The 27,328-nt window shown below is 29.6% G+C and overlaps 1 protein-coding gene across 1 annotated transcript in view; it reads left to right on the top strand.

Annotated features, from left to right (window-relative positions):
* LOC100204710 (uncharacterized) overlaps positions 1 to 27,076 on the top strand; it is a 39,670-nt gene extending 12,594 nt beyond the window's left edge. Inside the window, exon 3 of the mRNA XM_065801842.1 lies at positions 24,232 to 27,076. Coding sequence (XP_065657914.1) covers positions 24,232 to 26,975 — 2,744 coding nt within the window. The 3' untranslated portion in view covers positions 26,976 to 27,076. The remainder of the gene's footprint in view (positions 1 to 24,231) is intronic.
* Positions 27,077 to 27,328: the final 252 nt, after the last annotated feature.

The following is a 27,328-nucleotide window of genomic DNA, read 5'->3' as shown; positions in this document are numbered from 1 at the left end:
TAAAGTTTGTCTTCATTGATAAATTTTAAGTAAAAAAAAAGTATTTGAGATGAATATCGCGTGAAAAAATGGACCGTATTATGATAATGTTCCAAATATCGTTCTACGGGGAAGTTGGCCGCAGATATCAAAGATGAAAGACCGCGTTTCACCACTTCTAGAGAGGATTCAATGATCGTCAGATCCATCAAGAAGGATCCCTGGATATCATCAGTCGAGATACAAAAGCAATTAGAGCTGCCAGTATCGGACTGAACAATCAGACGACGTGCTGTTTGAAGCCAGATTGTTTTCTCGACGCCCTGCAAAGAAACAGCTGATTTCACTAAAGAACCAGAAGAAAAGCCTCCTGTTTGCTACATCTCATATTGACTGGAATGTGCAAAAATGGCGAACTGTCCTGTTCAGTGATGAATCGAAGTTCAACATCAATGGGAGCGATGGCATTTGCCGTGTACGTCGACCGGCCGGAAAACGCCTCGATTTACGTTACTGCCATAAGACCGTGAAGCATGGTGGAGGCAATGTAATGGTCTGGGGGTGTTTTTCTGCTAACGGTCTAAGTCCAATACATCGAAACGATGGATTAATGGACCGTTTCATGTATAAAAATATCCTGAAAGATGTTACCTCATGCCGAATGGAATATGCCAATAAAATGGGTTATTCAGCAAGACAACGATCCGAAGCACACTTCAAAAGTAGTCAAGCAGTGGTTTCAAGACAACCACCTGTCGGTGATGGATTGGCCACCTCAATCTCCGGATCTCAACCCTATCGAACCTGTGGGAGATTGTCAACCGCAGAATTAATCGTGAAGGTGTTCGTAATAAGGATTAACTGTTTGAACAAATCCAAAAGGCCTGGGCAGCGATTCCACAAAGTTTCATTGATCACCTGATCGAATCTATGCCTCGAAGATGCAAGGCTGTAATCGACAATAAAAGATTCGCCACGAAATATTGATAGCAAAATATAGCTTGGTCAACATTTTGTCGAGTTGCACTTGTTTTGTCGAGAAGGAAATCAACTTTTTTTAATACTTTTGATTAATTTATTAATTTTCGTGTACAAATAATGAACTTTGTGATGAATAAAACTTGAAGAACTTTGTCTCTAAACAGTTACATAGTTATTCCTCTAAATTGAAAAAATGCAGCACTTTTATATAAAGAAACGAAATTAGCATTATTTGGTTGCACTCGTTTTGTCCGATAATGTATATATATATATATATATATATATATATATATATATATATATATATATATATATATATATATATATATATATATATATATATATATATACATTCATATATATATATATATTTATATATATATATATATATATATATATATATATATATATATATATATATATATATATATATATATATATATATACATATATATGTATATACTTGAGCAATACACCCAGGTAGTTAGGGGAGGGCGTACAATAATAAACATTTGAACATCAATAATTTTTAAATTTATATTATGATATAAAACATTATTGAATAGTGTATAAAAAGTATATAAAACATAAAAAATATGGAAAAGAAATTAATATTTCAACAAAAATTTTTAAAAAAATACCTAGATTTTTAATATATTAAATAGTTATAGACGCTTTTCAACGCCCCGCGTACGTTTAGCACGTATCTATATTCTTCTTATTAAGACAATTCTTTTCAATGCTAAGTTTTGCCAATTTTGATAAAAATTAACAAAAAAATGATAATTAAAGTGAAGAAAAACTCTAAAGTGGTCACCTTTTCTTAAACAAATCCATATATTAAAAAATCGACATTAAAAAGACAATAACCTTTTGTAGAATTATTCATTTTAGGAATTTTTTACCATTAAAACAATGTAATAAAGCTCTTTTTATTGGTATATAGTTGAAATGTAACAATCTAGTAATTGATAAAATTTAGAGATTTCACGTCGCATATATTATATGCGTGTGTTTATGTGTGTGTGTGTGTGTGTGTGTGTGTGTGTGTGTGTGTGTGTGTGTGTGTGTGTGTGTGTGTGTGTGTGTGTGTGTATGTGTACAAGTTTTATAGCTTCCAGGTTATATATTCTATAAACTCTTGTCAGCAAGCCTCATTTTTAGCCCAGGTACAGAAGACCTCCAGTATCCCTAATGTATGTAATATTTTATATATATATATATATATATATATATATATATATATATATATATATATATATATATATATATATATATATATATATATATAATATATATATAATATATATATAAACTTATTTAAAAGTCAAAAAAACTGAGATCAAAAAAGCTAAAATTTTCATTTTGTTCTGTCATTTGCAATGTTTCAAAATGTTTTGGTCTGTTTAACATTGCTCACAATAGCTTTAAAAAATTTTTAGAAGACGCTAATTATTGGTGAGGACCTTCTAAGATATCTAGATACCCATTCAATTATATTCTAAGATATCCTTCGAACATAAGACTTACGGTATTTTTACAGGAGGCTAATTTATATCATGGAATTCCATCAATAAACCAAACACTATATTACGAAACGACAGGTTGGTAATATGATAAAATTATATGCCAAAAATTGAATATAAACTAGTTTAAAGATTTAAATCAACTAAGTAAATAGAATAGTAACAGCTAGCTATGGCTAATTATTTTCATGGCTAGCAAAGACATTTTTTACAGCTGGCTAAAAATAAAACAGTGCTTAGCGACGGCTTGCGGATCTCTATATATATATATATATATATATATATATATATATATATATATATATATATATATATATATATATATATATATATATATATATATATATATATATATATATATATATATATATATATATATATATATATATATATATATATATATATATATATATATACTCTGCAGTACTTTCACAGAGAAATTTAATTAAAGGATTAGTCACCTTGAGTATGATCAAAGGCTTTAGAACTGCTAACTTGACAACAAACATTTGTAGAAAATTAAGGTGGCTTTTTGTTAGAATTCATTTATGTTTTAGAATCTAATGAAAAAAATGTTTTTTTATTAGTAAGGTATCAGAGAAAAAATGTTGAGCGCTGTAAAAAAGAATGTATTTGGAATGCTGTTGATTTGCTCATATGAGCAGTGGGGGTTTAAGTCAGGGAGACCTAAACAGTTTACGGAACTGCGCTATATTCAAAACTTTGGCAGGAAGACCCTTCCTTATATTTTGCCAGTGACTTTAAAGTTTTTTTTAGTTATTATTACTTAGTTAAGTTTCTCCCGTTAAGGACATACCACAGAACATAGTGGAAGACGGGGTTATCCATAAAGTTCTCTTTCTTTTCAATGACGGTTATTGAGCTAGAGTCATCATGAAACCTCCTGGTTCTGAGTCACAATTCTAATTACTGCACTACGGCTGCTGTTATAAGCCACCTTGAATAAAAATTTCTTTTCATTTTGTCTAAAAATGATAAGAAATGTTATCATTTTTAGATGACATGCTAACAAATATTATAGGGTTTCCTAATATATCGAGCATTTTTCTGAGTTAATATTTAGATATCATCTTCTTGATTTTTTTGTAACTAGAAAAAATGAATTTTTACTATGTTTAGGTGATTTTCTCGGGAAAATTCCTCGCTCAATCAACCTAAAACAAGTAAGAGTTATACTGCCATGTCAGGGATTACTAAAACCATATATTTATTTCTATGTTGTCTCTTATTTTATCTATTGGTGAGGACAGGACTGACGGAAAAAAAAAGTAAAACAATTAGGTTATTAAACAATAATATAATAATCAATAAATAAATTTTTAGAAATAAAAGCAAATATAAAATGCAGTATCCTCGTATTATATTAGAAAGATGAAAAAAAAACAACAACAACGAATGAACGAGTAAAAGAGTAAGAAAACCCAATGGCTATGTGAAACATAATTTTTTATTTTGGAACAAAGAGACTAATATTGTTACATTAACTGCACAACATATAATACACAACCAGCCATATAATTATGCACAACATATAATGCACAACCAGCCATATAATTATGCACAACATATAATACGCAACCAGTCATATAATTATGCACAACATATAATACACAACCACTCATACAATTATGCACAACATATAATACACAACCAGTCATTTAATAAAGGCCAGCATTCATCTGATCATTTAAAAACTAATTGACTTTTATCAGTTATCAAATATATAAGTTATACCATCTTCCATGAGGTAGATTGTGCTACGGATTTATACTAAAGCAATGACAAACAGTTTCTTCAATGAATTGAAGATTACAAAATAATTTCAACCGTTGAAGACGACAACTGTTTTTTACTATTTAATATATTGGATTGAATCTAAATGATTGAGTTTAAAAAAATTGTTAAAACAGCAATTCAAATAAATTTTTTTTCTTAAATAACATTTTTATTTCACTCATCCACAATGTATATAAATTATTAAGAGAAGTATCGGTTTGTCTAAATTTTCAAAATGAAAAATGTCTCATCTACTAGCAACACAAAAAGTATTTAACCTGTCAATACCAAATTAATTTTTCAAACATTTTAAAGATGGCAGGAAGAAAGTATCGGTATTCTTCAGAAAGTTATTTTTATTATTAATTCTTGTAGTACACTGACTAAAACCAGATTAGTTTGTGTGAAAGTGGTTTAACGTCTAAATTCTTTGCTCCCTTACACAACTTCGAAGTTACATCAGCATAGGCTAAAAGACGAATTAAAAGATTGCAAATTATAATCATATAGGTTTAACGCCAATGTTTTAACATATTTTGGGTTTCGACAGAGGTTAAAATTGCCCTTTTTGATGTTTGATGACATCGATTTTTTAAAAATAATTTTTTACAACCCAATGCCCTTTAAGACGTTAATCAGTTTTGCAGATCAGGAATTTGTAACATTATAGTACCATCAAGAAATTAAAAAATAAAAAGGAGTTAAAGAGGAGATTTGATCAAATTTTTAATTTTTAAGAGGATAATAGTGGATTTTAGAGAAGATTTTTTTAAAAAAAAGGACTTTAAAGGATTTTAGAGGAGCTGTGAAAACCCTGATATATATATAAAATTAATTTTAAATGCATTCCACAAATTTTTTTAAATTCTGATTCACTCCCAATAAGGCTGCGAGCAACCACTATTAAGTTCAGAGTTACTAGAAAAAAAAAGAATAGAGTTATAGAGCAAGGAAACGGTTGACAGAAAATTTGAATAGAGTACTCAATGTTTTCAAAAGAACGCAGCAATAATAAATTAGTAAAAAGTCAATTATCAAACTTTTTGTTAACATCTGTGTGTTAAGTGCAGTTTTCTTTTTCTACTATTACTAAAAGTATTTAAAAATAAGTACTATATAAAAACAAATGGGTTTAAAAAAATCTCTAACACTAGCAAAACTTTTACTAAAACTACTTTCAAATTTTTGGCAAACTCACAGGCTGTAAGTGATTAAAAAGCTACATATAAATAATATAAGTTACCCTTATAAATAAAAAACATAACCTGTTTATAATAAAACATCAATATATCATGTTAGTTATAATATAATCACCATAATAAGTAAAAAATGAAACCTGAAAGCTAAAATCTAAAATAAAAAACTTCATAGTACAATTTACATCTGTTCAAAAAGCATTAATCAATAAGATAAATGATAAGGTTTGCAACTTTGTTTAGCCAATTGGATGGTATCATCTTGGTTAGTTTTCCATTTTTTTTCATACCATCATAAAAAAACGATTGATTTTTTATGTAGTGCGAAGATGTGAAGTGAACATTAAGTCTAAGCGTTATGCATGCCAAGGAAAAGTAATATTTTTTCAATAACAATATTTTTGACAAATTCATTAGCAAAGAAATTAAAATCTTAGGAATATCACACTCAATCACAATCATCCAAGTATTTTGAAATTTTAATGTTGTGCCACAGTGATTTTGTTCTTTATTGCCACAAACTAAACAGTTTAGATGCAGTCTTTTATCTTTTAAATAACCTAGCCAATAATCTGTTGGGTCATGGTTCGGACGCAGTTCTATAAAATCAAACAGATGGAAAGAATGACTTAAACATGCAAAACATTTTCCAACACTCTGGAAAGTAAATGCTTCTTAAAGTGGTTAAAAGAAATGTTTTTGATGATCCGTATAAATTAAAACAAGGCGAGCATGTAATTTGTATTTTACCTTTTTAAAAAACATGCCCAAACTTCTTTACCATAATTGTCATTATTATTATTTAAATATCTCATTGCTTTTTTAAGTTCTATTTCTGCTTCTGAAGTACCCAAGCGATTTAAAAAGTACTCATCTGCATGGCAACGCAACTTTAATATTGTTAAAGCATTATCAATTGTGCAACTGTTTAAAATTAAACCAACACCCCTCTGTAGTCCTTTTGGAATAAGAATTTTTTTTTTTAGGTGCTGTAGATTGCCTATTCTTTTCTAAACTAAAACATTTATTTTTTGAAACTGTAAGTTCACAAAAATTCAATGTTTTTAAGTTTGAATCAATATCAAATTTCCTAGGTTTTTTTTTGCCTGATCTACTCTTAAGCCAATTTTTTTTTTTTTTAAACACCTTCGCTTCCAACAAGGCTGCAAGCAACCACTAATTAAAGTTGGAAGTTACTGAAAGCGACAAGATGAAGTTTGTAGAGCAAGATAACGATTGACGGACGACTTAAAGGGTTGCAAATTATATGAATCAGGAAAAAAAGATGATGGAAGCGAATTCCAAAGAGCTGATGTTCGAGGAAAATAACTAGACGAATAAGCGTTTTCGGAGCTCTTAGGAACAGTCACAGAAAAAGAATGACATTTGATTGAATGACGAGTAACATGAGAATGAATTTTAGTAGATGGTACATGAGACGCTAGCTCTCTAGAGCAGTGCCCATTAAAGTATTTGTAAAAAAAAGAAAGAGAAGCAACATTACGACGTTGTGACAATGATTGGAGGTTGGCTGCAAGAGCAGGTCCAACTCTGTTTACAATGCGTTTTTGCACCTTGTGTAAAAAAGAAAGGACATCATTAGAAGAACCGCCCCAGTATTCAACAACAACAGTATTCCATATAAGGCCGGATTCGAGATGTATAGAGATAGAGAATAGGATCCGAAGTAAGAAAGTGACGAGCTCGATAAAGAGTTGCAACCTTAGCAAATGCTAATTTTGCAACTGATTTGATATATGGATTTCAAGAAAGATTGGAAGTAAAAGTTAATCCTAGAAGATGAAGAGTAAATGACTCATCGAGTACATCACCGTTCACAAATATAGAAAGATCTAAATTACTGCCATAACGATTGGCTTAAAAAAATTGAGTTTTATCTGTATTAAAGTTCGCCAGCCACTGTGAGCCCCATGCTGTAGCAGAAGTGAGATCCTTTTCAAGCTCAAATACCCCCTCCAAGCAATCAGAGGGTGTTGGTTTCCAATCACAACAAGAATAAATGGTAGTATCATTAGTGAACAATGCCAACTTAGATGTGAGAATATCTGGAAGATCGTTGATATAAATAAAAAAGAGTATAGGGCCAAAGACAGAACTTTGAAGAACCCCTGAAGTTACAGATTAAGAAGAAGAGTGGTGTTCATCGAGGACAACTTTTATGCTACGATTGAAAAGAAAGGGTTCAATAATTTTAATGATGTTGCCAGATACACCATAAGAAGAAAGCATATGGAGAAGACCAGCATGCCAAACTTTATCAAAAGCTTTTGAAATGTCAAGAGCGATGGCCTTAACTTCCCCACCTTTATCTAATGCACGATAAAACTTATCAGTTATTACTGTTAGCAAATCAGATGTAGAACGAGAAGATCGAAATCCATTTTGATGGTCAGAAAGTAAGATATTAGATTCAAGATGAGAAATTAGATTTTTGTTAATTAAAGATTCAAAAACCTTGCTTACAATAGGAAGAAGACTAATGGGACGGTAATGAGACGAATCAGATCGCTCTCCAGAATTTTTGAAGATAGGGATAAAGGATGCTGCTTTCCAGCAGGCTGGAAAACAAGACTCTGATAAGCACGTTAAATAGTTTTGAGAGCATTGTTAAATAGTTTTGAAAGTATAGACGACAGCTCTGGAGAACGCTTCTGCAAGACAATAATAGGTATATTGTCCAGCCCACAAGCTGTTGAAAATTCTAGGCAGGAAATCACTTTAGAAACAGAAGCTGGAGTGATACGAATGTCAAGCAATGGATCAACCTGTTTGTTGGCAATATCAGGTAGAACACAACTAGTTGGATCAAGAGATGAATTGATGAAAGCTTTGTCTTTAGGTGAGGTGACAAAGTCTGAACCATACAAGAGAGGTGAAATTAAAGATTTTCCCTTATTATTGATACTATTAAAAATTCTCCAGAAGTCACGAGAGCCTAATTTTTGAGATGAGATACAAGATTTCATGACCTGAGAATAGCGGGTTTTTGCGTTAGACAAATCTTTTTTACAATGGTTTTAAATAGTAATAAACAGACGTCTGGTTTTGCTAATAAATATGGAAGTAGCGCTTCGATTGGCAATTGCAGCAGCACAGTGTGAGAAAAACTATGGAGGAGAGCGAGGCTTGATCCGGGATCGTCGAGAGGGAACAAATGATTTTATGCCAGCCTGAATCCACGAAGTTATGTAATATGCGCATTTGTAGACAGACAAAAGATTTTTTTTTTTTTTTTGTTATTTACCTCGTCAAGGCCATGAAGGACACTACAGATGAGGAGGCTACTCAATAGTGGTTATAACCGTCTCTCAACTCTATAACTCCGAAACACGAACCTAGACAAACAAGGCCGCTGCGCGGAGAAACAGATTGAGCGCGTTACTACCAGGGTCGTAATGGGGATCGAACTCGGAAACTCTCGCTTCTGAAGCGAGTGCTTTACCACTACACCACTACTGCATTTCTACCCAAGGGCCATCACAAAGAAAATCACGTAAAGAATCTCAGTCAGCTTTACCGTAGTTGTGAGAGGTACGATAATCGGGGGATTCAGGTGATGAAGAAGAATGAAATATTAGTTTTAGAGAGATTACACTGCGATCAGAAGCACCTAAGGGTGAATGTGGAGAAACTGAGCACTGACTAGGATCAGAAACAAGACATAGAGTGGAGAAGGTAAATGATTCGGGTTGTCAGGAAAGCATGTTGGAAAGTTGACTATATGAGGGATTGTGAAAGGCAAAAGTTGAAGGCTTTAATGCCTGCAGAGTCACTAACACTAGAGCCAAGCCATTCAGAGAGGTGAGCCTTAAAGTCACCGACAACAACTATATTAGCTGATGAATAAAGAGAAAGGGCTTGGTCAATATTACCAGAAATAATATCAGAAAGAGTGCAGTCTTGAGATGAATAAAGAGAAAGGGCTTGGTCAATATTATCAGAAGTAATATCAGAAAGAGTGCAGTCTTGAGATGAAGGATAGCGATATAGAACAAATAGAAAGGCAATAGAGTTAAGTGGTGCTAAACGAAAGCACATGAAAGAATAGTCTGTGGGTTCAAACCAAGTTTCACGACAAATGGGTGAATTCTTACGAATGTAAATGCCCAGGCCAAGCATGTGAGTAATGAAGTCTTTACGAATTAAAGGAAGATAAGCATCAACACTAAGATCGCAAGATGAGACAGTTGAACTCAAATTAGTCTCACAAAGAGCAAGTAGGTCTGGTGAACTTTGCAAGAAATAAGACTCGACAGAAGAAAAGTTACTTCAAAGTCCACGAATATTAGTGAATGAGAGGTTTAGAGAACTTGGTGATGATGATGGTTTTTTGTGTTTTACAGTTTTTAATACTTTATTCATTTTAAAATTAGATTGAAGAACTTGACTCAAAACATAGATAGTATTCAGAACACTATTTAATAGCCCAAGCAATTGTCTCATTACTTCTAATAAACCATAAGCCGTAACAAAGGGCTCCAATTATGGCCTCCGCAATGCACACCAAAAGTCCAAACAGGGACACCATCCATGCGCAATATGGTTCTGTTGATACTTTGATTATTTTCAGCTGTTTACGGAATCAGCTTCTCTGAGAACTACCACAGAGTTCGGGAAAACTGACTACCAGCTGGCATCAGAACCATAAAACTGAGTTTTAGAGCTGTATCCTCATTAAGAGATGATAGAATGAGTTGCCTAGTCATAAAAACGCTAGCAATACCCATGCATTGAGTCAAGAAGATTCAGCATTTAACATCCTTAACCGGAAACAATGTATTAAAAATACATCTGCGCCAGCCTAATAGATGAAGAAGGGTTGCGAAGCTGGTGAACAGATAGAATTTGTGTACCCCTTAATTTACCTCCTAATTTACCTTATTTTGTATAAGTGAAGTTAAACTTTTTCAAAGTGTTCTAAACTATTACAATTCCAGAGAGATATTGAACAGTTAACATCTCTATAGAAGCGTAAGGCGAAGAAATATTGTTATGATCTTTGTGATATATTTCAGTTTCTTTTATATGCTTTACTATGTCGTCTGGTAGGATAATTTGATAAGCGCTAAGTTCATCTCTTGATCATAACATAAAGACAAACTCATCACTAAACTGATACAAACCAACATTATAGTATTCCTTTTCAACTTCTCTATGAAAATAGGCACTGAGATAATTCATGGCCAAAATACAAGCGTCCTTTTTTGTTTTTATTTGCTATCAACAAGATCCTTAATAACTTTATTTAACAATTCTGATGCATTATTGGTAATTCCAAAGTTTGGGTACTTTGTCCCTGCTTCTGGAAAAACAAATGCAGCAGCACGAAGAAATAACATCAGAGTGCATGTGTTAAGTGTAGTTTTTCTAAAATTTTTGATCATTCCAAGGCTTGATATTTTGTTTTGTTAGACTTTTAAGTCTTGACTCATATTAAAATGTAGATTTTGATCGGAGAATGTATTTCTTCGCTTTTACAGCTTCATCATACTCTGATGATAAAAATTTACCATTCTTTCTATCCATTCCTTAACATTTTGCAATAAATGATTCAAACATTTCAAACTTTTTATGTTATTAAAATATTGAGAGCTGTCAAACTCACGATCAGAAATAAATTACTTCCTGGATTAATTAAAACTTTTTCCGCAAACGTTATTTTTTAACGTTTGAAAAAAGTATTTGTAATTTTGTACTATTCTTTGTATGTACAAAACTATGTATTAAAAATGCAAAGGAAACAGTTGGCGAAGAGTATTTATTCCTCTTTGTTTCCTAACAATCGTGTCGATAAGCTAAGCATGACAAATAATAATTACCTAAATTGAATGCTGTATCATAGTGAAGTGTAATTTCTTTTCTAGGTAGTATATCTACCATTTCTTCCAGTTGCGCAACAATTTTTTAACAAAGCATAACAATACAGATGTCTGGGTAACTTTCTATTTTTCTAACAAATGGATGAATGGAATACGCAAGAAGATGACTATTCCAAATTTCATCCTTATTATGAAAATCATTTTTTTTCAGCATTTTTTGCCATAATATTTGCAATTTTTTTAGGACTTCTTGGAGTTATAGAAGTTGAAATATGACCACCTGGGTCATTTGATAAAAGACATTAATATGCATCCATGGGGTTTTTTTTTCCTTGAGCTAAAATTTGATCAACTTTTGCATAAAAATATGTGCTATTAATTAAATCTAAAAAAGCCGTGCATTTCCTAATGCACAACTTTTTAGGTTCCTCCACATATATCCATCTGCTCGAAAATGCTTTTTAATGTTTCGTTGCAGGAAATTGTAAATACATATATATTTCCTGCTGAGAAGAAACTATACCAAACAGGTATAGTTTCTTCTCCATTATTAAAATTTGTAGCATTCTGTATTGTGAGTCAGAACTTCATTAAAGGTAAGTGTTTGCAATTGAATTTTCTTATGTCACAGATTTTTCTGACGTTACGGAAAGTGGAATAAAAACTTTGTCAAAAGTTTTATTATGCATATTAACCTCAATTACATTTTGATTTTTATTGCTCACATTCTTATTTAAATAAACTGTTGATGTGTTATCATTGATTGCATTAGATTGAGATTGATTAAAAAGTAATGTTTGCAATGCATAATTGTGGTCATTTTGAAATGCATATAGATATTGGTGTCTGAAACTTTCCAAATGATAAAGAGAATGTTTCTTCTAATAAAACAAGAATCTTTCTTGTTGGTTGGCCGTAAATTTTAATTTTGAGAAAGAAATGATCTTTTTTATAATTTTAAATTTTGAGATTTATTAAATGATACAAAATATAATTTAGAAAAAAATTTTATTTTTCGGATAAATTAAATAAAAATAAATAACAGTTAAGGTATTATTATTATGATAGTATATTATATTAAGGTAATATTATTAAGGTATATTATTATTATGAAGGTTCCCTTTAAAATAATAGTAATTATAAATAATAATATATAATCAATAATAATAAATACTTACTAAAATCAGTCATACATCACAGGCATACATAAATTATATTGTTATGTTCAAAAATATCATATTTATTTCAGTAAAGTTTTTGTTCTAATCTATCTAAAAATTTTCATCTACATTTCATAAATTAAAAAATCTACATCTCATTATGATGTAGATTTTTTAATTTATGAAATGAATTTATCACCTCAAACACTTTAAGGTCGGCATTGCCGAATGCTGACCCTAATTCCGAGGGTTGTATACAAATATGTTTAGCAATCGTTTAAAATAAATATGTTTAACAATCGTATAAAATAAATATGTTTAGCAATCGTTTAAAATAAATATGTTTAACAATCGTATAAAATAAATATGTTTAGCAATCGTTTAAAATAAATATGTTTAACAACCAATATGTTAAGCAATTGTCTAAAATTCTAAAACTAACGGAACTTTCAAGACTTCTTTCTAACATTTTGTTATCTCTTTCTCATGTGGTTTTTTCCCAGAAAACTTCAAAACTACCAAAATTATAACTATTTTTAAAACTGATTCAAATCTATTTATGCCAAATATAGGCCAATTTCCCTTCTCTCTAACATTGATAAAATTTTTGAAAGGCTAATGTTTAACCACTTATATGAATTCTTCAATGGAAATAAACTGTTTTTTGAATTATAATTTAGTTTTCTATTAACCTACTCTACATTACTTGCTTTACTAAGTCTAACAAAAAAAATAAAGGTTCTCTGGATAAAGGAACGTTTGGATGTGTTATCTTTTATCAAACTTCAAAAGGCATTTGACACTGTAGATGTTGACATTTTTTTTATTTTATAAGCTATTCTACTATAGTGTTAAAAGAGTTTCAAACTCCTGGTTTAAATCTTTCTTTACTAATAGAACTCTAATAATATCCGTTTTAGGGTAAGCTCAAAATTGCCTTGCTTGTTTCGATGTTTTATGGCAGACATTTGTATCAAACTTTTTTGCCAATTTGATGCCAACCTCTATAAGAGTGAGGTCGGTAAATTATTGCCGACCTCTCATTTCCTAATTTCCTAATATAAATGATATCGAAGTAGGTACTCCTCAGGGATCTATCCTTGGCCCTTCGCGGTTTCTTTTATATATAAATGACATGTCTAAAGCTTTAAAATTTTGTAGAGTCCTTTGCAGATGACTCAAACCTTCTTTATTTTAAAGAATCCTCAAAAAAAAAATAAAGAAATACGTTAACTAAGACCTTAAAAATCTATGCAAATGGCAAAATGCCAACAAAATTTGCCTTAACTCTAAAAAAACTGATTTAATATTATTTAAAAGTCGCCACAAAAAATTAGATCAGAAGCTCAAAATTAAGTTAAATGGTAAAAACTTTGGTGTAAAAAATTTGTAAACTACTTGGGTATGAAGCTAGACATTAGCTTAGCCTGGACTTATAATGATATTTCTAATAAGTTCAATGCATCCCTGGACATTCTGCCAAAGCTATGACATTTCATACAACAAAAAACTTTAAAATCAATTTACTATGCTTTGTTTCATTCTCACCCACATATTGTTTTCTATCATGGAATCAAAGCATAAGTGATTCGCCTATTTATCTTGCAAAAAAAAGCAGTCAGGATTATTGAATTTCTACCAAAAAATACCCATACATTCACATTTTTTAACTCACTACAAATTTTAAAATTACATGATATAATTAAAATTGAAAATTGTTTATTTATTCACAGCTGCCAAAATAAAATTTTACCTCAAATATTTAATAAATGGCTTACATTTTGCAGTGCAACTAGCTGTCGACTCACAAGAAAATCTTGTAGTGGTGCACTGAGTGTGTAAACATATAATACAAAATCCTGCGGTAAAAATTCTTTTAAATACTCTACATTAATGGACTGGAATCAACTTTAAAATAAATCAAAAACTTATCCTCTTTACAACATTAAAAAATATGTCCTCAAAACTAAATTAAAATACTAATTGCTACATCAAGATAAATAGAAACAGCAATTGTATCACTGGTGATAAAAAATATATAACCATAGAAGATATATAAGATACAAATATAAATGTCGACTAATAGCAATCTTCAGTGTGTGTATAATTTATTTTATTTGATTTGTTTAAGTTTTGTTTTGTTTATTGTTTCTCTCCTCTATTTAGCCAGGCTATATGAGAGTGAACAATACAGATTGTAGACTATATAAATATTTTTTATATTTTATAACATGCTTATGCAAAATATCTTTATATCTGGTAAATATTTTGCTTTTTGTTGTTGTTTATTTAAGGAAAACATTGCTGTTTACCTTATTTAAGTAAAATAAATTTCCTTATATAAATAAAAGTACTTGAGGTTTGTCAAACTGATGGATCAATCAGACTATTGAAACAGGCATTCTTCAAAGATTACTTTATATTAGGTAAATAAAATTTTGGAGCAAAAAAAAACTAAAAAAAGAAACTTTAATTTATTCATTTCTAATTTTTCTCTTTAAAATAAAAACTAACGCAGATTAATAAAATACAGATTAATTAATCGTTAATCTGTGTTATCAATCATTCAATATATTTTGAATTACACGGTTTTACAAATCAAGGATGTTTACAAATTTTATAAATACTAATGATGCGTAAACACCTAATAATAATAAATAATAACATAAGAATAAAATAATAACAACTCTGAAAATCATAACGTTAACAATAATAATAATATTATTAATAACTACAATAATAAAAATGGTATTAGTAGCAATAAAAATAATGGTATTAATAAAAATAATGATATTATTAAAAAAATGTTTTTATTAAGATATAATTATATTAATAAAAATTAAGGTAAAAATAATAATAACAATGATAATAATAACAATGGTATATTTAAATATATCTATACTTATTTACGTACGCATATACATACATATACATTCACACTCACACAAATATTAACACACAACACACATACATACACATATACACACATTTGTACACATAAATATACCCACACACTTATACATATACCCACACATGCATATGCACATACACATTCAATCATTGTACAAGGACGACAAAAAAGCTGTACATAAATGTAAAGATTCTTAAAATGAAAAAAGAAGATAAAATAAATAAAATATGCAAGAGAGAGTATTTTTAATAAGACAATTAACTGTGTTAATTGTCTTATTAAAAATACTCTCTCTTGCATTAATATTGCTTTTATTGGTGTTATTATTCTAATAGCTATCCAAATAGTGTTTTTTAGTTTATTGAGAAAGTTATATCATGAAATTGAGTTTTCAGTTTTAAAAGAATGAGGGAGATTGTTCCAAGCATTGGTGCACTGATGTTTAACAATGTATGAAGTGGTTTGAAAATTAACTATACAGCTTCTTGTTTCAATTTTAAGTCATATTTTGAGGCAACACACCAAAACTGTTAATATATTTACAGCGATACAAAATGGATAAGGAATATAAAATAAAGCTTAGCTAGCAAAAAAGTGATATCACCTTTACTAAGTGATATCACTTTTTATCACTTACTAATTCAATTCTGGTCAAAAGCTTGTTAACTAACACAGAATAAAGAAACAAAAAAAAAATAAATAAATAACAACAAAAAATTTACCCTTGCTGTGATAACAGATTTTTCTCTTATTGCACATATTCAACATTAGTGACAGACTTTTCTCTTATTGTGCAGATTCAACGAAATTTACTTAATAGCTGCAAATCACTCTAACTTCGATGTACAATACGAAGATGCCATAGGAATACAAAACTTATTGCTACACAATTTTTTTTATTTAAAATGTTTTTAATTTTATAATAAAATTCACAACAATAATTAGGGGGTTGACTACCGGTTGTTCATTGCTTTCAATTCGTTTTTTATATATATTTTTATTCATATTTTTTTTTATTCCGTTATTTACTTCTCCGAGAAGGTTTTTCGGCATTTCGGCTAGTCGGCGTTTTAGATTATGTTCGATGTTTAGAGTATGTTTGATTTATGTTCGATTTATGTTTAGAGTATGTTCGATTATTTACTTTTTTTTAAGAAAGTCTCTTCCATCCGAAAACAGTATTCATCGTATATCATAAAAAAAGGAAAAGTTGTCAGCGCAGCTGACAACTTTTACTTTTTTTTATTTATATATATATATATATTTTGTTATTATTTTTATTTATATATTTGTTAAACACCCACTATATATTACCAGTAAGGTAAACAAAAAGTTTCAAAAAAAAAAAATCTCCAGGATCTAGGAATTTTATTTTCAAGAACATCCTTGAAGATTGTTCTTTGTTCTTTTGAGTTCCAGTACTCAACTGCACATTTTAAGATTTTAAGATCCGTTTCAGGAATTATATTTTTTAAACCAGTAATTTTTCTTTTTTCTTTGTGTTGCATTAGTTACTCTATATTTAATTTATGACTATTGCACAGAGCCTTGACGCTATCTACAAAAGGTCGTGGACCTGATTCGTTGTTCAACTGCGACTTAAGAATATCAATTGTCATTTTATTTTTCAACAGGCGAATAAATAAGTTTATCTTATTTTGTTGCGTAATTATAGATATATCTTCAATACAAAATAGGGGATGTATATAATTTTTACTATGTTTTGAAACGTTTAGTAGTGACTTTAGTGCAATTCTTCCTACTATATCAAGCTTTTGCAATTACATTTCTTTATGGTCGCAAAGCTCAAGACCATACGTTAGTATGGTAAATATATATATTATGTTAGTGTATTTTACAAATGGAGTGCTCAATGTTCTTAAAGAACAGAGCTATAATAAATTAGTAAAAAACACTTATCTAACTTTTTCTTCAACTTGAAGTTTCACCATTAATGGATCTTCAGAAAGAGTAATCTTCCTGATGATCCAGCAATGGTGAAACATCAAATTGAAGAAAAAGTTAGATAAGTGTTTTTTACTTTTATATATATATATATATATATATATATATATATATATATATATATTCATATATAAATATATCTACTAAATATATAAATATAATAATATAAATATATCTACTGAATTAGTAAAAACTAACCGTTTTTTGATGCATTTTTCAAATAACTTTTTATACTGTTTTATAGCAGAAAAATCTGTGACTTGAACAATACAATAATTTTTATTTTTGGTTACCATGAGTGAAAGTCTAAAAAAATGTACTTGTAAGCATTCCCACGCTAACATGTAGAGTCGGTTCTTTTTTTTTTTTTAACACTCTATTAACATGAGTTTTTAGATTTAAGATTGATTCAATCATTTCAAGAGTACTATTTCATCTTGTTGGGACACTATTTTTTAAGGAACTGTACTCATAACATTTGCTTAACTTTGTTTTTGGATAAGTTTTTTCATTATTAGTTTGTATGTCAAAATCCAGAAGTGAATACTCTTAATCAGCCTGACTAAAAGATTTAGTTAACTGTGTTTGTGGAAGAATGCTTATATTTTCAATTTCAGTTTCAAAATCCAGAATTGAATTCTCTTCATCAGCTATAAGCTGGTCAACATGAGTAATATGTAATTCATGAAATTCTTTGAAACTTCATATTTCACATAGTGAATTGGTAACATATCCCTTAAAATGTAAAACTTTTATTATTTCTTTGCATTTACCAGTAATTTTAATTCTGGAACTTTATTTTAGCTATCTGAGATTAAAAGCAGATAAATTCTATGAGCAGTGCATGTTATACATTTATGGCCTAATAGTTTTGATAATTTTTTCATATTAGCTACACCATCAGTTGTGTTAAATAATAAAAAATGCTTATCTTAATATAAAAGTTCTTTTAGAAAAGTTTTAACAAATCAATAAAGTTGGTTAGAAGTGTGCGATTCCACTGGCTGAACAGCCAATGTGAAAATTCTAAATCTCGATCTGATCGAAATCTAGGGCAGATCCACATGTACAGTCAGATTATGGAGGCTGAAACGCTGTATTTTTCGAACAAAAATTTTTAAACCCAGATCTTATAACTGAGCTAAATGGCTTAAGATTTGAACATATTAACAGAAAAAGATCTCTTTTGAATTCATACTGACTTTGTGCTGGTTTATTATGTTGTACTGTAGGGACCCAATTAGTAAGTTTAGAATTAACTGGTTGCTCAAAAGTCTTTCCATGTTTAAAAACAGCATGGTTTAGATGATTACCGGAGGATGCCGTTGTTGAAGTAGCATAAACCTTTGATAAATGACCTTTATTAACATGTAACTGCTCTTCGAAACAGTATCTGCAGTACAACAGATTAATGAACAAAAAATGTTGATTAATATAGTTTCTTGAATCTTTCAAGATTATTTGACCCATAAAGTTCTATGCTTTGGATGTAGTAGCCCTAGAATTGTGGTTAGACACAGGAATCCATCTCAGATCCTTGAGCTCTATAAAATATTTATACTTCTGTTAACGAAAAAGCCTTGAAAGTTCAAAAATCATGTGTAAGGGATACTTTGATGATGGATGGTTAAACTGAGAAGTATAATCATTTACTTTTTTTTGGAACTTGTTTAAGTGTTGTGCATGATTGGAGATTTAAAATTTTTACATAGATCTAATAGCTCAAATCCAGCTCAGGATTTTAAAATACTTAGACTGACTTTATTACTTAAATAAATCTTTATCTTACCAATTTGTGACAATCAATCAATAGCCATGCAGTTTTAGAACAATATTGCAAAAAAAATTTTATTTTAGCATTAATAGCCCAGGTAGAAGATATTCTTTACATTAAACTAATAATTTTGTGACAAAAATAACAATAGCTAAAAAATACGGTTAAGAAAAAAATCAGTTCTAATTTTTTTCAATAAATACATATTCGTTAAAATTTTTTTCAAAAAAGCAATTTGCTTAGCATTGTAAACATTAATTTTATTTCTGAAGTTTAATGTTGCTTATTTTACATTGTTTCTATTGTTGCAGATTTATCTAGTATTGAGCATCGGTAGTGTACATACTTAATAGCTATCTAAATGCTGTGTTTATAGCTACCCAAATTGGTAGTGTTTTATACTTGGTAACTATCCAAATGCTGGTCTATGAGCTAAGACTTGCATTGTTTGGATAAGGACAATATTTATGTTTTTATTTCATTTTGATTACCTTTGTATTTCATAAATGTATATTTATTATATATTTATTATACATATATATACATTATATATATATATATATATATATATATATATATATATATATATATATATATATATATATATATATATATATATATATATATATATATATATATATATATATATATATATTAGGGTGTTTCTTATTTTTTTAAATTCGATTTTTGCATGGGCCACCTGCCATTTGGTTCATTATCATTAAAAAGTAAAACATTTTTTTTTAATGATTTTTAGGGGTCTACCAACCCTACAGTATTGCGCAATTGTACCCTAAAAATGCTTATGTTGCGTATGATGTTATGCAACAAAATTGATTGGTGCTTAGCGTACAAACCTCTTTTAACTAGTAATTTTTTTACTTTAAGTGTGCAGAATTGTGTCTATAATTCTTAATTGTTCCTTTTGCAGGGTAAACTAGTGTAACTACTGTACAATGATGGCTTCATCAACCAGTGCAACAATAGCTACCAGAAAGAAAACGGAGATATGGCTTATTGGACAGATGTCCTCTTTATTTGATAGTGTTATGCTTCCATCAAAAAGGGAAGTGTTGGCCCTTTTCTTCCATTACAAGCAGATTGCTAAGCAAAGCATTAGCGAAGCTTTACATTCCACAGCAAATGATGTTTTTGAAGTTTGATCAAAGGCCCGAATACCAGTGCAATTAAAGAAGCACATTGTCCCTAAAATCGGAAAAATTTACAAGAAATGGGAAAATTTGAAGAAAAATAATGAGAATAAAGCAAAGCGTTCAGATTATTTGAAACAAAAGGAAGACTAATGGACTGAAGAGTTAGAAGAACTATTCGATATTGCCCATGAAAACGCATTGGAAATGATTACCATTCAGGAGGATAAGGACTTCCTATTATGCCAAAGAGAGAAAATTTGGAGAGGCAAAATGGGTCCAGTCGATAAAAAATTAGCAAAGCAAAAAGAAGTATCAAGAAAAAGACAAAAAGAAATGAACCGAGACAGGAGATGGCAAGAAAATCTCAAAAAGAAACAGTTGTTCTTTCATCATCGTCTGAAGGTGAAAATAACCCTAAAGAAGATAGCATAACTTAAAAAGATGCCTTGCCTGGTAACCAAGATGACCCTGAGCCATCAACTTCAGGTACACCGGTTCCAAAGCGTCCTAGATGTGGCAGGAAAAATATACTGAATGAGAAGTTGGCGACTAATTTAGATGTGGCTAAATTGAGTGATTGTGGGGCGGCACTTGAGTTAACACCGGCATTACAAGTTCTTGGTCATGATCCAACAGAATTCAATATTAATCTAGCTTCACTTCGAAGGGAACGAATAAAACACCACAAGAAGATAGCAAAAGGATTAAGGAAAGAATTCAAACCAGAAGTTACTTTATGTATTCATTGGGATGGAAAATTACTCGCTGACTACCGGTAAAAAAACTGTTGACCGACTTCCAATTCTAGTATCTGCAGTAGGAGTGCAGCAGCTTTTTAGTGTCCCAAAACTACCATCAGAGACAGGTGAGAATGCGGCATCTGCAGTGCATGACGTGTTAGTGGCAAGGGAATTAACGATCAAGTAAAGTGCATGTGCTTTGATACTACTGCAGCCAATACTGGGCCAAGAAATAAGGCTTGCATTCTTCTAGAGCAGAAGTTTGGGAAAAATATGTTGTGGTTGGCATGTCGTCACCACATTCTGTTAATTATTTTATATACGGTAATTTTGCTGTGTCTCAGCCCTATAAGTGGAGCTGACATACCACTCTTTAAAATATTTCAGAAAAGTTGGGTCTCATTTGATTCTACAAAGTACCACTCAGTACAGTCTGATAAGAACACTTCAAATGCTCCTACCGATATCGCTGATGAAAGAATCGTCTTTTGCATAGATCAACTACAAATTGTTCAACCTCGTGAACTACCGAGAACTTTTGGGGTTGTCTGTTATTTTTTTGGGAGGAGTACCTTTGAGGGGCATTTCATTTAGAGCTCCTGCTAGTCTACACCGTGATTTGTACAAGATTTGGATATCTAGAGACCAATTCAGGTTGACAAAAAAAGAGGAGAAGGGAATAAGGGATTTATGCCTTTTTACGGTTCGACTGTACATTACAGCCTGGTACAGGTCTCCTGAAGCAACCTCAGCTACTAGACTTGGTCTGCAGCTCTTGAAAGACGTGGATGCCTACAAGACTTAGCATCCTGAGATCTCAAAAATTGCTGTAAAGAAGTTACAAGGGCATCTTTGGTACCAATCAGAGGAACTTGTTGCTTTAGCTATTTTTGAAGTTGAGGTTTGCCCTGAGACGAAGGTCAAGATGCTCCAAGCATTGAACAATGTTTCAGATCAGATGCCTATAAAACGGGCTACTGTGGACTACTAAGTTTCCAAGAAAAGAAACTGGAGGACTTTGCTACGTTTAATAAACGGAGATTTTTCAGCATCACAGGACTTCCGTCACACTTTCTTCAAAACAGTGTGAGCGAATGAGGGCATGATGATGAGTTTAAAACTGTATATTCCACTGTTCGAAGCATGAAGGTTGTCAATAACATTGCAGAACGTGGCGTAGCACTAATGGACAAATATAAAAGACAACAAATAAATAACGAAGAGCAAAAGCAGTTCCTGTTGTTGATTGTTCAAAAATATAGACGGAAATATCCTGACAGAAAAAAGACAACTCTCATGAGCGATTAATTTTAGTACAGTAACTTTGTCTTAAATAAACCTCAAAAGTAAAAAAGCATGTTTATTTCTGTCTTTTAATAAATAAGTAGAAATGCAATGACAGAAAATGGATGTTTTTAATGCATGTAATAAAGTAAATAAATGTGTACCAAATAAATGAGTTATTATCACCAGTCTCCATCAGTTTTATGATTTTTTCCTATGTTAATGACTAAGAGCGCATAGTATAATATGCCTTAAATTTCAATGACTGGTAGCGCCAAGTAAAAATGTTTTTTTACCCTTGAAATTTTTTACACATTTATTTTCTCACCAAAATGTACAATTTCAGTAGCCCACTGAAAAAACTGAAAAAAAATTTCTTAATCCAAAATAAGAAACACCCAAATATATATATATATATATACATATATATATATATATATATATATATATATATATATATATATATATATATATATATATATATATATATATATATATATATATATATATATATATATATTATTAAATTTATTATTAAAAATAATCTGCCAACCTAGGTTACTGTAAAACATTTTGTTAAAATTGGTTTCAGAGTTTTTAGCGTTTTTTCACAATAATGATTCCCAGTGGGCACAGGACGTCCTATGGATGTCCTGTGCCCACTGGGAAGACATGTATTAAATAATAATTACTTTAATTTCTTCGATTTAGATATTTGCTTTTACACTGGACTTCTGTCTAATTTATTTTGTTAATTACTTAACTAACACTTACTCTAACATTCTTTGTCTTCTATTTCCTTATGACTTTTACGACTGTATGTACTTCAACAGGGTTAGGGTTTGGACTGGACCTTTTGGTTAAGGTGCAAAGTTTTACAAGCATATTTGCCATTAGAAACACCATGCCGTTACAGACGTCTTTCCCCTATTGTTTTCTTGACATCTAAAATCATCAACATTATCTAAAAGTATTTAAACCAGAATCTCAAAAGAAGTTTTTTTGGTAGAAATTTTAAAATAGAACATCAATAACTGCACTTAAACTTTATTTTCAAATAATTATTGTGAAAAAACGCTTAAAAATCTGAAACCAACTTTAACAAAATGTTTCACAGTAACCTAGGTTAGCAAATGAGAATCACTAAACAAAAACGTATCGTTTGTTGGCCTGTGATTCTACATTAGTTAATTTTTTAAAAGTATTGCAACTTTTGAGAAAACTTATTTTGTTTTTGTTTTCAATTAGATTACCACTTTTAGTTAAGTTTTAAAATTTAATAACGTTACGATCATTACTAGAAAGTTTATCAAATAAATTTGCCACGCACCATAGATCCTAAAGTAACGTTATTGATTAGTACTGAAACAAATATACCTAAGTTTTATTTAATAAAATATTCATGATATAAAAAATCATGTTTTGATTATACTTGTATCATAAACAGTATCAAAAAACAAAAGTTAATAACTTTTTGAAAAACCAAAATAGGCACTTTAAACAAATATTTATTTGTATGCAGAAAACTAATATAAATCAAAAAACCAATAAAAATCAGTTCAAGCTAAAACAAAGTTCAATATAAAACAAAGTTGTGTTTTTAATTAAATTTCTATAAAAAATGATCTAGTCTTTTTAAAAGCATTATTCTAAATCAAAATTATATAACTGTTTTTAAAACTTAAAAATTCTCCTAGTATTACTTTAAAAGTTAATTTAAAATTTTTTTTTCTAAATAACACTTATAAGGTTTTATTTTAAAAAAATTTCAATATATAGTTTTTATGAATACATCTTAAGGATATTCGCGTTTTAATTTTCAATTGTAATTTTGAAAAAATAAGTATAAATTTGTTCTTTTGACTGTAAAAATAACGACAGTAAAGAACTTTATTTTATTTAAAATAATATGTTTTTTTATTAGAACTAACCATGCGTTCAATATTTGGTGTACAAACTTCTTCAGAAAATTTCTTTTCACGCGAAGAGTTAATCAGTAAAACTCATCATTATTTATCACAAGATACAAAAAATACAACCTTAGTATTGTATGGAATGTCGGGTGTCGGAAAAACACATATTGCCAGAAAATATTGTGAAATCTTTCATAACTTCTATGAAAATTTTGTTTGGATAGATGCAGGATTTGGAAAATTACAAACTTCAATGCATAATCTTTGTCAAATATTAGGAATTTATAGTCAAGATTTGAGAGGTGAATACTTCAATATTGAAGTGATTGTTGAAAAAATTCACAACTATTTTAAAAACGAAAAAACATTGTATATTTTTGACAATGTCGATGATGAAAGTGTGAAAAATTTGAAAATGTACATTTCAAACAAACCAAATTCATTTACTTTGATTACTTCACAATGGAGAACGTGGTCAAACAATGTAAACAAAATGCTTGTTGATGTTTTCTCTTCAGAAGAAGCTTACATTTATGTAAAAAATAATATTAAAGATAACGCTGTTGAAGATATACATAACTTAGTTAAAGAACTTGGTTCTCATCCGTTTGCTATTACTCAATCAATAAAATATATAAACATACATAAAGTTTCGATAGAAAAATATATAGAACGATATAGAATAAAACCCTTAGAAATATTAGACACTGATATCTTTCCAACCGAGGAAGAATCAAGGTCTGCAATAAAAGCAATTAATTTAGTTTTATTAAAATTAGAAAAAGCAAAGAATTTGCCATTTAAAATACTAAACTGCATATCTCATTGTGACGGTCAAAATATCAGTAAATTATTAATAACTCGAATATCAAATCACATGGAAATAAACGAAGAATATTTAATAGATGAAGCCATTGGATTACTAATAAGTTATTCTTTAATAAATTCACTTGGTAATGAAAAATATTCAATGCACGAACTGACACAGTTATCGTGTAGATGTTTTCAAAATAGAAATTCAACCACAAATACGTATCTTGATCTAATCAAAAGTTATTTTGCTTCAGAGTTGAACGAAGTAAAAGAACACGTGGATTACGGAAACCATTTTGTTTTTCATTTTCTTCATATGTTTCGTTTTAACGAAAAGATAATTTCGACAACTTTCCACCAAATGACTTCTTCTATTAGATTTTTATTAGTATGCAAAGGTTTATTTCAAGAAGCAATTGAACTATTGACAGCTATCCAATGTTTTAATGCAGAAACTTATGGAGAAAATAATGAACTTACGCTTGATACAAAACAAAACATTGCAATCTGTTTAAAAAATATGGGAAAGTATAACGAAGCTTTAGAAATATGTTATTCTGTTGATAAAATAAAAACTGAAATTTTAGGTATCAACCATCCGTCTACAATGCTAACAAAACATTATATTGCAAATTGTTTGAGTTGTTTGGGAAAAGATAACGAAGCTTTAGAATTTTATTATTCTGTTGAGAAAATAGAAACTAAAATTTTGAGTATCAACCTTTTAGATACAACGGAAACAAAATATAGTATTGCAAACTGCTTGAAAAACATGGGAAAATATACCGAAGCCTTAAAAATTTATTATGCTGTCAATAAAAAAGTATCTGAAACGTTAGGCATCAACCATTCATTTACGCTTAAAACAAAATTTGGGATCGCGATGTGCTTACAAGATATGGGAAAATATAACGAGGCATTGGAAATTTATTTTACTTTTGATAAAAAACTGTCAGAACTATTTGGTATAAATCATCCAGAAATGATGATAATAAAACATTGTATGGCAAGATGTTTAAACGATATGGGAAAATATAAGGAAGCTTTGGAAATTTATTATTCTGTTGACAAATTGCAAACTGAGGTTTTAGGTATCAACCATCCATCTACGCTGATAACAAAAAATAGTATTGCGGGATGTTTGATTGAAATAGGAATATTTAACAAAGCTTTAGAAATTCTTTATTCTATTGATAAACTACAAACTGAAAGTTTAGGTATTAAAAATCCATTTACAATGACAATAAAAAGCAATATTGCTAGCTGCTTAATTGCTATGGGAAAATATAATGAAGCTTTAGATATTCAATATTCTGTGGATAAAATACGAACAGAAATTTTAGGTATAAACCATCCATCTACCATAAGAACAAAAACTAATATCGCTGTTTGTTTGCACGAAATAGGAAAATATAACGAAGCTTTAGAAATTTATTATTCTATTGATAAAATACAATCCCAAATTTTAGGTCTCAGCCATCCATTGACAATGACAACGAAAAATAATATTGCATGTTGTTTAAATAAAATGGGAAAAGTTAACGAATCTTTAGAAATTTTATATTCTGTCCTTAAAATACAAACTGAAAGTTTAGGTATTAACCATCCAGATACAATGCTGTCAAAACATAATATTGCAAGCGGTTTAAAAGATTTAGGAAAACATAACGAAGCTTTAGAAATTTATTATTCCGTCAATAAAATAGAAACTGAAATTTTAGATTCCAACCATCCATCTGTATTGAAAACGAAACATAATATTGCCCTCTGTTTAAATGCTCTTGGAAAGTATAAAGAAGCTTTAGAAATATATAAGTTTGTTGTAAAAATGCAAACTGAAATTTTAGGTATTGATCATCCTTCTACAATAAAAACAAAAATGAATATCACACTCTGTTTGAACAATTTAGAAAAACAACAAAAAAGTTGTTCAATTATTTGATTAATGTTACGCAACTTACGGGAGTTGTTTTATTGTAGGGGTCAATTTTTTTCGATTTTTAGGTCAATTCATTCGAGTTATTGGAATAAAATTTAATGCAATTTTTTTTTGTTTTTATTTTTTAATTTTTATGCATTTTTCATTTTTTTTTCTTCTGATTTTATATTTGTTGTCGTAGTAAATAAATTACTTTTACAAACACAAACATGGTTTCTGAACAAAGATTGTACTGATCTCATTTTTAGAATCTTTACGTTTTTATATAAACTTTATGAAAACATAATCAACAAAATAAAACATAACTAACAAAAAAAGTTCTTAAGAAAATATAAAATTACAATAAAAAAAGCTTG

This window comes from Hydra vulgaris, chromosome 07, assembly GCF_038396675.1.
Source record: "Hydra vulgaris chromosome 07, alternate assembly HydraT2T_AEP".
NCBI classification, from domain to species: domain Eukaryota; kingdom Metazoa; phylum Cnidaria; class Hydrozoa; order Anthoathecata; family Hydridae; genus Hydra; species Hydra vulgaris.
This window is presented reverse-complemented; position numbering and strand designations above follow the sequence as displayed.